General features: G+C 39.6%; 1 protein-coding gene and 1 long non-coding RNA gene across 9 annotated transcripts in view; one reads left to right on the forward strand and one right to left on the reverse strand.

Moving 5' to 3' along the window:
- Nucleotides 1-17,455, forward strand: part of DNM3 (dynamin 3) — a 545,518-nt gene that overhangs the window by 496,523 nt on the left and 31,540 nt on the right. For all 8 annotated transcript variants that reach the window (XM_041753175.1, XM_041753153.1, XM_041753160.1 and 5 more), the window contains one exon: nt 8,857-9,021. In XM_041753175.1, the coding sequence (XP_041609109.1) occupies nt 8,857-9,021 (165 nt within the window). The remainder of the gene's footprint in view (nt 1-8,856; nt 9,022-17,455) is intronic.
- LOC121489842 overlaps nt 5,339-17,455 on the reverse strand; it is a 38,543-nt gene continuing 26,426 nt past the window's right edge. Inside the window, exons 2-3 of the long non-coding RNA XR_005987435.1 lie at nt 5,845-5,948; nt 5,339-5,424 (exon numbers count right to left, since the gene is read on the reverse strand). This is a non-coding gene — a long non-coding RNA (uncharacterized LOC121489842). The remainder of the gene's footprint in view (nt 5,425-5,844; nt 5,949-17,455) is intronic.

Genomic DNA, 17,455 nt, shown 5'->3' on the forward strand with positions numbered 1-17,455 from the left:
TCTTTGTTGACTCCATTTGCAGGCCAGTTTGTCTCCTCTTTACCCTGAGGCTGACTTGCCCTGGGACTTCCTTCTTAAAAAGTTTTCATTCTTTTTTTTATTCTTAAAGATTTTATTTATTCATGAGACACAGAGAGAGAGGCAGAGACACAGGCAGAGGGAGAAGCAGGCTCCCTATAGGGAGCCCAGTGCAGGACTCAATCCCAGGACCCTGGGATCATGACCTGAGCCAAAGGCAGATGCTCAACCACTGAGCCACTCAGGCGCCCAAAAGTTTTCATTCCTAAATGAAAGGAGGCTTCTCCTCCTTAATAGTTCTGACAAGTGTGCTACGAGTGGCTTTGCTCTGTATGTGCCATCTCTGTCATCACAGAAGTTAGGTTGGATGGGCAAGTGGAAGGCTCATCTGCTCTCTGCAGATCCATCAGGGCTTCAACCAACAGGACTGAGCTGAGGGGGAGGAGGCTATCCAAATTTATCTTTACCCACAGGGGAGGCATAGCGAGACCCAGTGATAGATTGGAGAGAGAAAGGCGGATTATTTTTTTACTCTCTTCTTTAGAGAATGCTGTGAAGTAAAGGTAAATCATTAGAGTGGGACCAGTGTTACTTCTCATCACAGCCCTTCCTAATCGTTTGCTTCTCTGAACTCTTATAGCACCTGTGAACACTACCAAGCAATGTAACATTGAATCACATACTGTTTGATGATCTGTAGTGAGACTATGTGTGTTTAAGTTAGGGTTCTCCAGAGAAACAGAATCAATAGGGTGTGTGTGTGTGGGTGTGTGTGTGTACACAATGATGGATGGATAGATAGATGATAGATAGATAGATAGATAGATAGATAGATGATAGATAGACAGATGATAATGATTTTTTATATAGAATTGGCTCACGTAATTATCAAGACTGGCAAGTCCAAAATCTGCAGGGTGGGCCGGCAGGCTGCCAATCCAGGAAACCCAATGTGCAGTTCAAGTCCAAAGGCAGTCTTCTTAGAATGAGAAAGAACCATGTTGCAGATGAAGGCTGAAGGCAGTCGGCAGAGGAATACTCTTTTGCTGTGAAGGGCAAATTCAAGTCTATTCAAGCCTTCAACTGATTGGATAAGGCTCCATATTATGGAGAACAACCTGCTTTACTCAAAGTCTACCAATTTAAGTATTAATCTCATTCAAAAATACTTTCACAGAAATACCCAGAATAATGTTTGCACCAGATATTTGTGTCAAACCCATGCTGACACATAAAATTAGCCATCACAAATTGTTTTTATGTTTACCCTATTGTATTTGATCCTATTTTCTGGAAATTTTTCTTTGGAAATATTCTGTTTCCTATTTTGCTATTCCAAAGAAATGTGATTTTTTCTCACTAAAAAGGAAATTTGTATCAGTTGATTCTAATTCTAGTTCTCTTTAGGAAAAGGGTTTTCTTTTTACCAAAGTTAAATTTAAAACAGGTTTTTTCCAAGAGTCAACACTTGAAAAATAATTTTGGCCCTTTCAAAATTACTAATATCACCAAATAAGATGGTGAGGCCAGTGGTTATTTTTAAAGAAACTGTCTAAATTATTCTGCTTAGACACTTTATTGTTTGGACAAAAGGTTGTTATGCTGTGGTAAGCAAACTCGGTATGTAAAGATTGAAATTTTCCAAAAATAAGTATTCATAAGTTTAGAAAAAATTCTTCGCAAGATTGTTTAAATGGCTGTGTTCAATAATGTGTTTAAGATATCTGAATCTTTCATAATCACAAATTTATCTGTTAATATAACACAATATGGGATTTTAGATTAAAAACAGATTGGGATTACTATACCTTCGGGGCACCTGGATGGCTCAGTATGTTAGGCATCTGCCTTCAGTTCAGGTCATGATTCTGGGGTCCGGAGATTGAGTCCAAAGTCAGTCTCCCTGCTCAGTGGGGAGTCTGCTTCTCCTCTTCTCTCCACTTGTGCTCACTCTTGCTATCTCTGTTGCTCGGTCTCTCTCTCTCTCTCAAATAAATAAATAAAATCTTTTTGAAAAAAAGGAATTACTGTAACTTCTAGGAAGACCTCAGGACAGTGTACAGAAGTCTTCAAATTTCTCTACAAATCCTCACATCCACGGTTGTTTTTACAGTTGCAGATAAAAGCCATTGTTTCAGGGCATCTTAAATGCAAGTACAGGACTGTCAGTTATCTGAGGGAACTCCTCCTTCCCCTTATTCCACTAGATCCCACTTATTCATTGCTGTCATCATTCAAGTTATTTATTGAAGACAAAGACATACACTGGCCCCCCACAGAAATATGCTATTAGCAGCTCTTGAGCTGAGTTAGCATTAGAAGAAAAAAAAAAAAGCTACATCAGAACCTAGGCTTGTTGTTGTTTTAATCAAGTATGTATCTTTCAGATCCCCATGTAGTTTTTTTCCAATGGCTGTTTAATTTCACATTAATCTTACATAGTTTTGTAGTGTTTATGATGATGCCATGTAGAGATGAAAGGAGAGTAAAAGCTTTAAGGAGAGTAGAAAGATAATAGCAGGTGAAGGAGAAGAGGTAAGGAAGAATAGTGATGAAAATGACAGAAGCAGAAGAAGTTGGGTCCTGCCTGCTTTGTCCAGTCGGTCACCGCCACAGGTCAGGTGAAGCTCAGTGTTTTGTCCTGTGTTATGATGTTTCTTGCAGATTGGAGACGTAATTAGATCCCAGCATTTGACTGGAGTCGCAGTTCCAATCTGTAGACAGCCTTAGATGGAGTCACCAACACCTTTACATCAGCTGAGATCATTCTGGATGCAGATACTTATCCTGCCCAGACTGGGAGGCTCCACATGGAGAACCCAATTGTAGCAATCTAAGCACTTATTCACATTTAGTGAATAGCAATCCCTCAGTTACCTGGAGCTTGGTCTCTTAGGTTCTTTTTGGAACAGAAACCTAATTCCTCAGGAGATGGCCTGGGTGAGTGTTTGTCTTCAAATATTCCACAGTATTTATGAAGCTCCTACTACATATAGAGGGCACCATGCTGACTACTAAAGATAGAACAATGAGCATATTTCCTCAGTCTCAGTCCAAAATCTCACCCAACTCTGAAAGTTCAGCTCTGATGTGGTCACCCATAGGGACTCCCTGGAAGCCCTGTACTTGAGCTCGTCCTCTGACTCACTGGCTCCTCTCACCCTTGCTCATGAGCAAGCCCTGTGTCTTTTGACTTCCTTTGTGTCCATCACAGTTCACCTGAGACACTAAACAAGTGTTTTTCAAATTAATAATAAAATACCTGTCACAAGGCACCAGACTACAAATCTATACTCTTCTCAAAGGCTTTGCAGAGCATGCTTCTCCCATAGTTTTTGGGTCTTGTGGGTTGTTTGTTTGTTTTACAAGTTGAGTTGCTGCCTCTACAAATTAGCCTCTAATTAGCCTCTGCAAATGAGAAGTACATGACTGAACACGGGGAAAGGTTTTCAGTGAGACATTCTTCATAATATGGGGCTGGAAAATTCAAAGCTGCGTTACCCTGGTAACGCTCTTTCCATGATGGTGACCCGATTCACTAAGAAAAAGTTAAGTGATATTTTTTACTGTTTGTTTAAGGTAGCGGAGAAATTGTATAACAATAATAAGATGCTTAGAAAGGGGCAAGCGTTGCTTATCTGGAAAAATCACTTATGTAGATCTGCAGATTATAATGCAGTACTCTCCACTGGTGAGAAGAGATGCAGCAAATTCCCCCCACACACACACACACTCCCCACGAGCTAGTATGTTTACTTACGTATTTTTGCCAGGATACTTTGCATTTCTATCATTCCACTTTTAAAGAGTTGCAGTGACCTTAAGAAAATAACCTTATGTAGATGGTTTTAGTGATCCTCCAAGAAGCCTATGACATAGTTCCATAAGAAATTTAAGGAAAGAAAAGAGACAAAAATAAAACACATGAAAAATAGATATCCCCCATCAAGGCCAGATCTCCTACAATGGTTGCTTTAAGGTATGGTGGGGGGCAACTGGTTGGCTCAGTGATTGAGCATCTGCCTTTGGCTCAAGTCATGATCCCTGGGTCCTAGGATTGAGTCCAGCATCAGGCTCCCTATGGGGAGCCTGCTTCTCCCTCTGCCTATGTCTCTGCCTCTCTCTCTGTGTCTGTCATGAATAAATAAATAAAATCTTAAAAAAAAATAAGGCGGGGGGATCCCTGGGTGGCTCAGTGGTTTGGCGCCTGCCTTTGGCCCAGGGCGCAATCCTGGAGTCCAGGGATCGAGTCCTGCGTAGGGCTCCCGGCATGGAGCCTGCTTCCATCCTCCTGTATCTCTGCCTCTCTTTCTCTCTATGTCTATCATAAATAAATAAATAAATCTTTAAAAAAAATAAGGCATGGTGGGAATTATTTCTGATTCGACTATTTCATCCTCTCACCTTTTAAAGTAGTAAGTCTTTAGGAGAAAGCTTTTAAATTAAAATGTTGTAAAACAGACTGTTTTCTGAATAGCATGCAAATAGTTTCAGAAGAAAGAAAATTACAATATTGTTTATAAACAATTTACAGTGCTGAGTCGTTATTTTTCATTGTTTAAGCTGCATTAGATTTCACAAAAGCTGTTTAGTACAAAATTGCAATAGGAACGCCTGTCCATTGTATTTTTCAGAAGAAAGCTGGTTTTCACAATATTATTCACATTTTGTAAACAGCATCAATGAACCTGCACATAAAAGGTTAAATGTTTGCAGACCATTCTTTTTTGCCTCAAAGATCAGAGACAAATTACTATTTTTATTTTACATTCCCTTGATGAGGATAATGATAAACAGCTGTCACTTCAGTGCTTAGACTGCAAAGAATCCTATTGCAATCCTATAATTTAAACAAAGAAAAAAAATACATAGTCATACACAGTATACATAAGAGCACAACAGAGAATTTGGTTAGAACTGGGTCAGAGAAAAGGGAACATTTGCTCTCTGAAATTACTCAGTTAAAAGAGAGTCCATCTATGCACATTTCTCCCATTTTTCTTAGATAGATTAGAAAGGGAAAGTATTTCTTCTTTCTTTCTAAAATCAGAAAAGAAATTCAATTTGCATTCTGAATTCTGTGACTCCCATCATGTCCATAATATTATCTGAGTGGTTAAAGTTTACATGTGATCACATATTATTTCCAAAAGCTAAAGAGAATTTCAAATTGTTTTATGGGTTATTCTGGAATAATTCTTCCTCCTCCTCTCCTCCTTCCCTTCCTCCTTCCCCTCTCCTCCTCCTTCCCCTCCTCTTCCTCTCCTCCTCCTCCTCCTCCTCCTCCTCCTCCTCCTCCTCCGTCGTCGTCTTATTCTTCTTCTTCTTTTTTTCTTCCTTTTACTGTTGAGAATTAAACCATTCAGTGCTCTCCATTCGTTCTGACACTTTCTTTATTCTTTGCATCTGGTTTCAAAAAGTGAAAGTGAATGTCTTTTGCATGTTTTGATAAGCAAAAACTAAAGTGAGGCTAAAAGTTAAAAGTTGTGTGAAATGGGAAAATGTAGTGTTTCTATATAAAAATGTGGATGATGACATATATCATTTCTTGGTGTTTTATATTTCTGGAGGTTCTTTCAAAAATACTATTTACTCTGCTTTTCTCTCCTGTTTCAATAACCTTTTTTTCTTTACAAATAGCAATATTTTAATGACATCTTTTCCCTGGAAACTCGTTGTACATTTATTATTTTATCTATAAAACTGACTTGATGTATTATGGATATTTCACCATTTCATAATACTTCTTGATTTTTTTTATACTTAAGGAAGAAAAATAAATTTGTTAATATTGTATGCATGTTACATATTCTGAACAAATTTCACCTCTCAGAGATTCAGCATGCTCTTCTATAGGTTGACAATAACAAGGGCCTCTTCCTCCTGAGGTTGTGGTATGGATCTTCTATGTAAAGTGCTTAGCAGAGTACCTAGAACACAGCAAGTGCTCAATAAGTGTTCATAGGGCAGGTGGAATATTGACAATGAAATGTCATCACCCCCAACTGTTAAATACCATAGCAAAACCTCAGTATATTTCAGGTCAGAGAGACAAACTGAATTGTATTTTATCTACTAGAGAGGCTTATGTCACTTTGTATAAAAGATATTTTCCTCACAAAGCTGTCGGTCATCTGTTCTCATTTATATACATAATTTCATAAGCATTTTATCATTCTCACTGTTATCAAGTAGTAAGAGATCCTAACTCATCACCCTGAGTGATTCCTCTGGTCTCCAGTGTCTCTGACATGTACACAGGCACACTTAGAGGCCCTGTAATGCACCAGAGCAATTTCCTTGACTTAGGTAAACCCCTTTTGCAGTTGTTAACTCCACCTCTCATGCATTGAGCTCTGTGCTGGGTGCTGAAAAAGGAGGGATAAACAAGACCCCAGAATCTAATAAGAAAGGAACATAAAACTAGGCTGGATATTAAATAATATAAGTGAATACAAGACACAGAGGAAGTACAGAGGTGGGAGGGGGGGATGATGGGGGCCTGGGGGTTTTCAGGAGCTTGTCCAGAAGAGGTGAAGCAAGACTCTGAAAGATGGAAGATCTTCACTGGGGGGAGGAAGTGGTTCTGGGCAAAAGTGACAAGCTTGCAGAAAACATGGAGGTATAAAAAAAAATACACTTGCCATTTTTATATTGCTCTAATTGAAAATGTTTTATGCTCAAATTTTTTGCTTTAAATTTTCATAGTATATGTTGAGAGCCAAGCAGCTCTCTAACTCATATTCCATGAATATCCAGAAAGGAAAGAAAGCAGCTAAAATGTATTGAGGCCCTTGGCCAGGTCATCTCCTCTGTGTTATCTCATTTAGCTTCCACAAGTGTACCAGGGACACAGATCCCCGTTTTACAGATAGGAAAGCTGAGTTTTAATTACATCAAGTAACTGAAATGTGGCCACACAACCAGTCCACAATAGAGCATGACTTTGAACCTAGAGCTTTCACTTTCAAATACGTTATCCTTAAAATAGCACTGTAGTTACTACTGACTCTTACAACTTGGGTTCAACATGGAGCACATTTGCAGTGATTTTTAAACCCTAGAAAGAAGTTTGGAAAACTGATTGTTTTTTCACTGCCATGGCTTACCTTCCCTCTATCACTTTACCACATTATGGCCTTAGCTTTTTACCTACTTGTCCTAGATCCTTTTGTGCTTGTCTATCACAAATTAATAATAAAAATAGAGAACTACCTAAGACTCGATTTAGCTCTTTGTCTCAGTGAGCCAAGACCATTTAAAACAACAGTCGTGGGATGCCTGGGTGGCTCAGCAGTTGGGCACTTGCCTTCAGCTCAGGTCGTGATCCCAGGATCCGGGCTCCCTGTGAGAAGCCTGCTTCTCCCTCGGCCTATGTCTCTTCCACTCTCTCTTTCTCTCTGTGTCTCTCATGAATAAATACATAAATCTTTAAAAATAAATAAATATATATAAAACAGTCATTTTTGAAACTTCTTCTACCTTGCTGGAGTAACAGTAAGATACCTCAGAAATGTCCTCCAACTATCACCCTGAAGCAATGGAGTCATACTCTCAGGATTGGAAAAATGACTGTTGTGATTTAGTGAGCACATTATTTTAATATTTTTTAAAAGTATTGGATATTTCTGAGCAAGAGAAGCTGATATAAATGACTAGGACCTATTTCTCTCTTTGTTATTGTTGACTTTGTCAGCCTACAAATATGCCTTTTACACATGCATATTGATTCAAAGGAAAAAAATGTCATTTATAGATCCATTTAAGCACAGTGCTTTGCCTAGAACTGATACAATGATTGAAAGCCTGGCAGATCAAAGTATGTACATTTCCAAAGAAAAGTACTTCATGCCTACAATGGAAGCAATAAATTATCCCCCCTCCTTTTTTTTTTTTTTTTTTTTTGCATTTGTAATTAAATCTTTCCAAATGTTAGAAAGTAGCCAGACCACTAACAATATTTGTATCATGTTCTGGGGCTTAGATGGTTCAACCTGACTTGAAATGGAGACCATTTGTTCTAAATTGATTTCAATGCCAAGCCAATAGGTCAGCCCTTAATGATGAAGATGCCATTCCAGCCCAGCCTCTGGTGGATAAGCCAAAATTAATTAACTCAAGTCCCATAGTATAGAAAACAGATGCTTCTCTCATGTTGCACAAATAAATTCTTTGTGTATAGATGTGTTCTGTTTTATTCAAAGAATAACAAGTTGGAAGTTAAAATTGTAAGTTTTCCACAATGGAGCCAGCCTTTAGTAGTGATGACAGAAGCATGAATTTACAGAACAAATTCCAGCAAGTGCATGGAAAGATGAATTATTCTCTATATCTCTTATTTTGACTCCAGGCCAGGCCCAGGAGATTTATTTTTAAAACCTGGGCTGATGCAAATGCTGATCCATTCCAGGACAGACCTAGGAGTTCCAGAACAACACCAAGGTTATTTCTAATCTATAGAATCCCTTGAGACCCCTCCCAGAGATTTGCATCTGCATCATTTGCTTGGATTCAGTTCTTTGGCCAGCTTGCAAATGGCTGAAGATTAGACTGTTCTCTAGAGAGATGTTGTTAGGTGAACTGTTTATCTGGTTATTCATCTCAGCATTCACTCAGAATAGTTGCCTTTCCCAGGTTGTGGCTCGTTAAAAGTTGAGTAATAACTGCATGGTTCTGATCTCTTTTCAGAATTAATGGGTATGTTTAAAATAAAGATGATACCATCTAGTAATAGGACTCCAAATACAGTGATCAGAAGTTGATCGTCTGAGAATGTATGGTATTTTTTTTCTTTTGAATGAATGCAAAATAATACATGTTTTCTTTCCTTTCTGTTAGACTGAAAATGATGAGAATGGCCAAGCAGAAAACTTTTCCATGGACCCACAATTGGAGAGGCAAGTGGAGACCATTCGCAACCTCGTAGACTCCTACATGTCTATCATCAACAAATGTATCCGAGATCTTATTCCAAAAACAATAATGCACCTTATGATCAACAATGTAAGTGATTATAAACTGTCTCATTCTAACTTCTAACCCATCTTAGTGTGGAAAGTGCTCATAGTCTCATCAGGTTTTTTATGATATTTTCTGGATTATTCAAATGCCTATTACCTAGGTTCATTCATTTTCTATTAAAAGCGGTAAGTGGCTAGTGAAAGAGAATTTAGGAAAGCAAACATGGAATAGCCATAGCATTGTGGTATTCCCTATTGCCTATCTCCTCTTGAAGAGTGCACATTTGCTCACCATAAAGCAGAGCAAAAATACTGTAGCTGCAGTCGGGATATAAGTGAATTGCAAAGCCAACAATAAAACCAGATGCCCTGGCTCCTAGACTTTGAGATTAAAGGCAAAAAATATTTATTCTTTTCTACACACATGCACATAAAATACGTTACATGATTATTTTCACCTTCTAAAAACTATGGAATGCTATTTTAACCTGGGAAATGGCTTTTTGCCCTATCCCCTTGGATTCAAAGTCAGTCAGCTTCTCTTTTCTAAGGTAATGATGATATTGCCACAGATGTTAAAATGCCTGCTAGACTAGCCCTCAATTGATCTGTATCATATAGAATCCCTCCCTTTTTGTGGTTACCTTTACAGTGGTCATGATATGATACTTACATTATATGGTCTAGTTTGGCAGCTCCTTTATTGAGGTACAAATAATATCATGGGTTATTTGAGAAATTATCTTTTAGATAAGATAAGCTATAAATGGGGTGTTTTAGAATAGGCTTTTCGGACTCTTGAAAAGGAGACACCAACATTTTTAGTTCTAGCTATCTTCTAGGGACACCTTTTTATTTAAATCAATAATATATGATGAGCATTTGCTTGTGATAAATACAAATTAGTTGGCAAAGGTACTGGACACAGTTGAAATCAGCAGAAACCTATATTATTAAGCTTGGCTCTGCTACAGACTCTATTGACCTAAATAAAGACAAATCAGTTAACTTCTTTACATTTGTTTCCTCCATATGTAAACTACTAATCACGGAGAAAATACCTGACTTAAGGAATTTTTTTGTTAAGATTTTATTTATTTATGAGAGACACAGGAGAGAGAGGCAAAGATATAGGCAGAGGGAGAAGCAGGCTCCCCACGGGATCCCGATGTGGGACTCCATCCCAGGATCCCAGGATCACGTTCTGCGCTGAAGGCAGACCCTCAACCACTGAGCCACCCAGGTGCCCCTGGTTTAGGGATTTATTTCAGAAAATAGTACATGTAGAAATACTATGAAAAATATACTTGTAAGAAACCAATGTGTCTGCCTGCCTATTTAAGAACCATAAAGAGGGGCATCCCTGGGTGGCTCAGTGGTTTAGTGCCTGCCTTCAGCCCAGGGTGTGATCCTGGAGACCCAGGATCGAGTCCCACGCCGGGCTCCCTGCATGGAGCCTGCTTCTCCCTCTGCCTGTGTCTCTGCCTCTCTCTCTCTCTGTGTGTCTCTCATGAATAAATAAATAAAATCTTAAAAAAAAAAAAAGAACCATAAAGGGCCTTTTCCATATTTCAAGATTTTTTTCAGAATTGTGTTTGTAAATATGACATTCTATTTGTTGTTCATGGTATATTTGTTCCTTGAAGAAAGGTTTCCTCAGAGAAACCCCTTGAGGGAAACCCTTCTTGAAGAAGCTCTAAGTACCCAAGGTTTTTATCTCTATTCCCTACACATTTTTGCATAATCACACAAGGTTATTAGGATGCTTTGAAGTATCAGCAGTAGATAAGCAGTATCTAGGAAGTTTGGAAACCAGGAATTGCACTCAAGCTTAGTCACTGGCCCACTGTGTGACCAGAAGCAAATTATTTGGCCCCTCTCAGTTGAAGTGGGTGACTTCTAAAATGACGATAAGAACACTGAGCTGCCTCACTGAATTGTCAGAGAATGTAATAAATGCAACCGTATGCCATTTTGAAAAATACAGAGTACTAAACAAATTGTCTGTGCATTTTTTTAAATTACCCTCTTAATTTTAGTTAAATGAGTTCAGGTTGTTTTGCTGTGGTATATCCAGGCACTTGCTTATTTAAACATTTTCCTGACGAAGTATCATTTATCTTTTCAGTGTTTGATGGCGAGTCATTAGTGCTGCCAGCAGTTCAAACACTTCTTTGCTCTGCACTGTATTCAATCATCCACACAGGAAATAGCCCTTACTGTCTATGCTGTGAGGAGGAGCCTGACACTAATTAGTTAAAAGGAAAAAGAAAAAAAGACCCTCTTGCGAATCTATCCTACTTTCACCTTCTCAAGAAACACACACACACACACACACACACACACACACACACACACACACACACAGAAATGCCGGGTTAATTGCCCTCACCCCTCACCAGTGTTCTTGTTGGTTTTAATGAAATGGCTAAGCCCCCGCCCACAGGGAGTTGTCCAGGGAGAGCTCTGCAAGCTGTCTTAAGAGAGACCTTACACAGGAATAATGAGACATGGAGACTTACAGGGATGTGTGGAGAAAACAGAAACATCATGACACTCTGAATTCTTAACGAAATACGGTTCTCTTTGTTTGAAATTTAACTTTTTGTATCTGTCAGAAAAGAGTTTACATATCTCAGATGACCACTCTTATTTTGTCTGCTTTTTTACACTATACATAAAAATACATAGTCATATCTATCTATCTGTCTATCTGATAATGATATATATGTGAAAGAAATAAGTTACCCTTTATAAATGCCATATCCTCATGGCATCTTATTGTATGGGACACCTGGACCCTTTCTATCCATTCCAGAAGTGCCCTGTGGAGTTCAAGGAACAGAAACGTGGCGAACACCCAGCGCTGTGCCATGCATACGTGCTGATTTTTTGTTCGGTGTTAAGAGACTTCAAGGCAGAGAATTCATCATAGAATCACAACTAGGAAACAAACGCCTTGACTCCTCATTCTAAACTCTGTCCACTTAACCCTGCTGCTTCTATAGATGGCTCCGGGTTAGACCCTGGTTCTCCGGAATCAACGACTACCTGAAGCGGGGGCCCCTGTGTGTGGACAGTCACCGTCGAAAGCCGCACTGCGGCCTTTCCTCTCTGAAATGGCAATGGCTACCCTGCCTTCTGAAAAAGAATATGTTTCAGCCAACTTTTCTAAAGTTCAGAATTTGGTGGGCAGTTTCCTTTGAAAGTTTACATTAAGTGCTCTGCCACTCAGGTCTCCATATGGAATTATTTAAGAAGTTTAAAGCCAGCAATAAATGCCTTGCCTCAGACATACTGTAAGCCTTTGTCTGTTGAAGCATAGCAGCTGTTGCATTGCTTAAGCGCACTAGGGAACAGCGGCCCAAAGAAATAGCAAGTTTATGACAGCCGGTCATTCTGGACGGGCTACAGTCGAAGCAGCAGAGTCTTGTTGAGGACCTTAAAGTCAACACACACCTAGCACCCCATGGCAGGCACAGTTTGGTGGCCTCTTTCTCTGCAGCTCACCCCATCAGAAGATTCTCGGTCCCAGAATCAGGGAAGGGAATCCAGCTTTACTGTGAAAGCGTCAGTGGCAAAGCCAGACATCATTCTGTGCTGGTATCCATAGGGCAGCCATCCACTAGGTACTTGTTATTTTGCTCAGATTATAAATGAAGAAACTGAGGCTCTGAGAGGTTAAGTGACTCACCCCGGCTCTCAGAGCTGGGACTGGCAGAGTCAAGATTAAAACCCAGATCTTCTCATCCACAGTCCGTGAACGCGTATGGTGAGGTTAGGCCAACTACACAGCTCAGCTAGCAGGGCTCCTGTCCCCATAGCATATACCTGATGTATCTTCCCCGAAGGCTCATTTGCTTGGATATTTAATTAGGGTTTGTTTGAATATGAGAAACGTTTTAAATCTTAACTAGTAACTCGAGCAAACCCAGATAATACAAAATAGAACATAAAGTTTTTATGAAATTTTTTAACAATCAAATATGAAGCCCAGAGGCGTTTCACACTTGGAGTGCATGCTGCCGCCTGTGCCCCTGGACCCCTGGAGGTCCACATTTACTCTCCTTGGCCATTGGCACTTTGGTGGAAAATCAGTAACATGTGCTCCAATTTCAAAACTCACTGTAACTTTCACATGTATGAAGTAGAGTGTTATTTCAAATGTTCATTATTTGAGGTGAAAGTATCCCTTAAATACCAGGGCACTGATTTGTTTCCACGGGTCAAGAATTCAGCATCCTGCCCAAGAAACAGATCAGGACCAGAAGCTCCCCTCTCCCCACTTTCCCCCACTACCATCATTCCGCACCGAGGGTAACACTCCTGATGTCTTACAGCATAGCTTATCTTAGCTCTGGCTGTTCTTAAACTTTGGAATCATATAGTGTGTGCTTTTTTGGTGTCTAACTTCTTTTGGTTGCTGTTAGGTTTGTGAGTCAAAGGATGTCACTTTTTAAAAATATTTAATTTATTTATTCAAGAGAGAGAGAGCAGCAAGCAGGGGGAGCTGCAGAGGGAAAGGGAGAAACAGTCTCCCCACTAAACAGGGAGCCTGACATGGGGCTCGGGGCTCCATCCCAGAACCCCAGGATCACAACCTGTACTGAAGTCAGAGGCTTAACTGACTGAGCCACCCAGGTGCCCCAGGATGTCACTTTTTAAAGAAGGAAAACAGCACTGGTCTTTAGCGGAAATATATCCCTGAGAAATGGAAAGGAAGCTAAAGCAGATGTGAAAGAATTATGAGATCTCAAAGAACCAAGTTCCTTTCCCAAACTAAGCAAATTTAAACTTCTCGATTATGTTTTTCATATATGTCTTCATGAGAATGAGAACTATCACCGTGTTGCACACTGTGGCCCTCCCATCTAGAAACAGACAGATCTTAAGGAAATGGTCTCTTTAGTAACAGAATTATGTGAAAATTTTCGGAATGTCCCTTCTATTTGTGAAGGTTTTAATAGGGTCTTAATAATGAAGACAAAGAAGGTTTAAGATCCCAAGCTATTGCAGGTTGATAGAGAAGGGTTAAAGTAAGAAAGAGAAGAAAACATGTGGAACGTTTTTAATGACCTCACATTCCTTTACACTGAGCAGAACGACATGGTGCGGTCATGCCTGTTTATCTAGCCTGTAGAGTCTGAACTGGAATGAGGTTTTGTAGTATGAGAATTTTTTTTGTGAACCATACCAAGATGTATAGGTTATAAGGTGTTATAATTAAAAGCATAAATATTATTTCAGGTCTCGCATCCAAGTATAATTCGTTTATGCTGTGTTCTGTGAGGTGTATTCTAAATGCCATCACCTCAAAGGGATCTTACTTGGTCTCCCCTGTCGTGCAGAATCCCTGATTTACGTATGTGCACCACGGACATGCAGACTGCTCAGAAAGTCCCCAAAGTGTCTGGAAACTCCCTGACATCCCCCTACCTTTGTTCCAGTTGTGGCATCACAAAACTAGGCTAGCAGGAGAAGAGAAGAGTCTTTCTAAAATTTTGTTTCATTGAAAAATAAAATGTTTACCCTCCACTCTGAATTGAACTGTATATGTGTCTTGACACCCTCAATAGCTTTCTGTGTGTTCTTCTCCCTCTAAAAACCTCATGCCAACTTAATTTCGCCTGTGTGCTTTACAAAGAACAGCTTTTGCTTACCGAACACTATCAAAATGCTAGGCATTGCGTGAGGCAATTTATAATTATTCTTTCACTTGATCCTCACCACGGCCCTAGAGACAGCTACTACCACTGTCCCCAGTTTACAGATCAGCATCCTGAGACTGAAAGAGGTAGTTATTTGCTCAAGAACAGCAAGTGTGGGAGCTGGGACTCAAATTCAGAGCTGAGTGTAGAGCGAGTGCTCCTAAGCACTGTGTCATACTGCCTTTTTTTCTCTCATGCTAGTAATATTCCTATTAATTCAGAACATTGCCAAATCTTTGGGATAGTAGGCCAGTTTTAGTGTGTTACGTTCTGATGTGGGAGAGTTGATTCAAGGCAGATCTTTGATCAGAATGCTGAAATAAGCCCTCATTATTTTATTTCGTGGTTTGTTTGACAGTCGCTTCTTAATTCAGATCTGCTTTAAATCTCTTCTTGGAAGGACCTTCTTTTAAATTGTGTTTAATAGATTCTAAGTGATACTCCAGTTAGATGTAAAGCTTCAAACTAGCTTAGCCCAACTGCTGTTCAATGCCAGGAAAATTGTCTGGTTTTGAGTTTTGAGTTGCATCATCTATCTGAGTGCATGCACACTCCCAGCAGCGGAAGATTCGTGCAAGTGCCCCTGACTCTGTGGGTACCTGCAAGTGTGTTTAAAAGTGACTGAATCTCCAAAAAGGGGGATGAAGTATTCCTTAATCCAGATCTAGTGTCTTTCCTCTAACTTTTAACTTACTTCCTGACTTCTGATTTTCTGTTCTCTGACTCACCCAAACCTCAGTGCTTGAAATGTTCTTGTTCCTTTTGCTCCTCCCCTTTCACATCAAAACAGCATCCTCATCCACCTGGGTTTTCCTCCATAATGTAATTTATATGTGCCCATCTTTTCTATTCCACTGCAGTCTTGCTAAATTAAACTCTTACTGTCTCATAAATGACATATAATGGTCTCCTAACAGATTTCTTTCTCTCAGCTACCACCCTTGAAAATTCTTTTCCAATCACAGACAGATTACTTTTCCTAAAACTCTATTTTATTGTTTCACTGACTTGCTTAAAAGTCTTCCATGGCTTCCCATTGCCAAGTGGATAAAGTTCAAACAGTTTGCTTGGCGTTCAAGGCTTTCACATCTGGCTCCAGGTTACCTGGCCAAATTTACCTTCCACAGCTATCACACATAAACCTTCTACCCTCTAGACAGTTGCCCAAATACATCTCGCCTACTAGATTACTTCCACATTTGAATCCCTCTTGGTTTACAAAATGTGGACAGAGAATACTTTTCATTTCACCACAGTGAAGCTATGATTTTGCTGAGTTTTCTGATCAGTATAACTATTTACATAGTTTGATACCTTTAAAAAATAATAAAGCTACATGTTTTAGACTCTTGTCATCTCTTGGTTACATATTTTAACTACAACTCAGGAATTCTGAGCATCTGACAGCTGTGCTGCTGTCTGCCTAAATTTGTAACAATTAAATATACTGGCCTTTGGAATTTCTTAGAAAGATCCAGTGACTCTAAATAAGTATTAGTCTTATTTAACAGAGAAACTGAAAAATCCAAGTTGGTTTATTTTTCTAGGCTTAAGTTAATTAGCATACATGCTATACCGCTCTAAAATAATGATGCTTAGACATACATTGTCTTTGCTAAGCATTCAATCCAAGTGGGGTAAGGGGTAACAGAAAGAGCACCAGACTGAGTCAAAAGATTTGGGGTTCAACTTAATGTTATGTGGCTTTGGGCAAGTTACTAAAGTCTCTGAATTTCAATGTCTTCTTCTATAGAATTGAGGTCATAGTAAATTTTGTATGTATGTGGTGGGAATCAAAACATAACTTGCGAAGGTACTTGGGACATTCTGTCTTTCACTGATTCCTGCACTCACTTGTTTCACATTTACTAGTTCTGACATGATGACACATGTCACACTCAGTGCCATCTTGGCATTCTGTCATAGTTTAATTGATGGAGTTTTCTCTTAGTGGCATAAAATTATGGCGTATCTTAAAATTACTGGTATCTTCCATTTGATGAGATATGGTGGCTGGTGCTTGCTCCCTTGGTGCTGTGCAATGTATGCATCCTCTCCATTCTCATTCTTCTTCAAACTGCCCCTCCCCTATGACTCATACACACTGTTCATACTTAAGTCTGTTTTCATATATCTGTTAACTATGGGAACTATGTCAGTCCTCAATACTGTTAAGTAGTTCTACTGTAGACTTCTAGAAAGCCAAGAGTATATAACTTTTTGGTTTTGTAAGTCAACTTACAATAATCATACAAGGTTCTGGTTATTTTGTTATTTTTTATTTATTTATGATAGTCACACACACACACACACACACACACACACAGAGAGAGAGAGAGAGAGAGAGAGGCAGAGACATAGGCAGAGGGAGAAGCAGGCTCCATGCACCGGGAGCCCGACGTGGGATTCGATCCCGGGTCTCCAGGATCGAGCCCTGGGCCAAAGGCAGGCGCTAAACCGCTGCCCCACCCAGGGAACCTAAGGTTCTGTTTTTAATAGAACTTCACTTACTAGTGCTAATTCTACCGTTGGGTTGACATTGAAACCTGGGATCTTCATACTACTCCAGTGATTGTGGTAAAAACTAGTAAAAGACTGGGAATGTGAAGGAATGGATAACTTGTGCTATGACATAGGTGTCTTTACATCATTGTTTTCTATTGAAAATACTGCTGCTTATCTTCTGGTACCTGCCCTCATCTCTATGCCAAGCAGCCGCAGACAGCATTGTGGAAATGCTTGCATTGCCAACAGGCCCTGTTCTGGTGA

Source organism: Vulpes lagopus, chromosome 1 (genome assembly GCF_018345385.1).
Source record: "Vulpes lagopus strain Blue_001 chromosome 1, ASM1834538v1, whole genome shotgun sequence".
Classification (NCBI taxonomy): Eukaryota; Metazoa; Chordata; class Mammalia; order Carnivora; family Canidae; genus Vulpes; species Vulpes lagopus.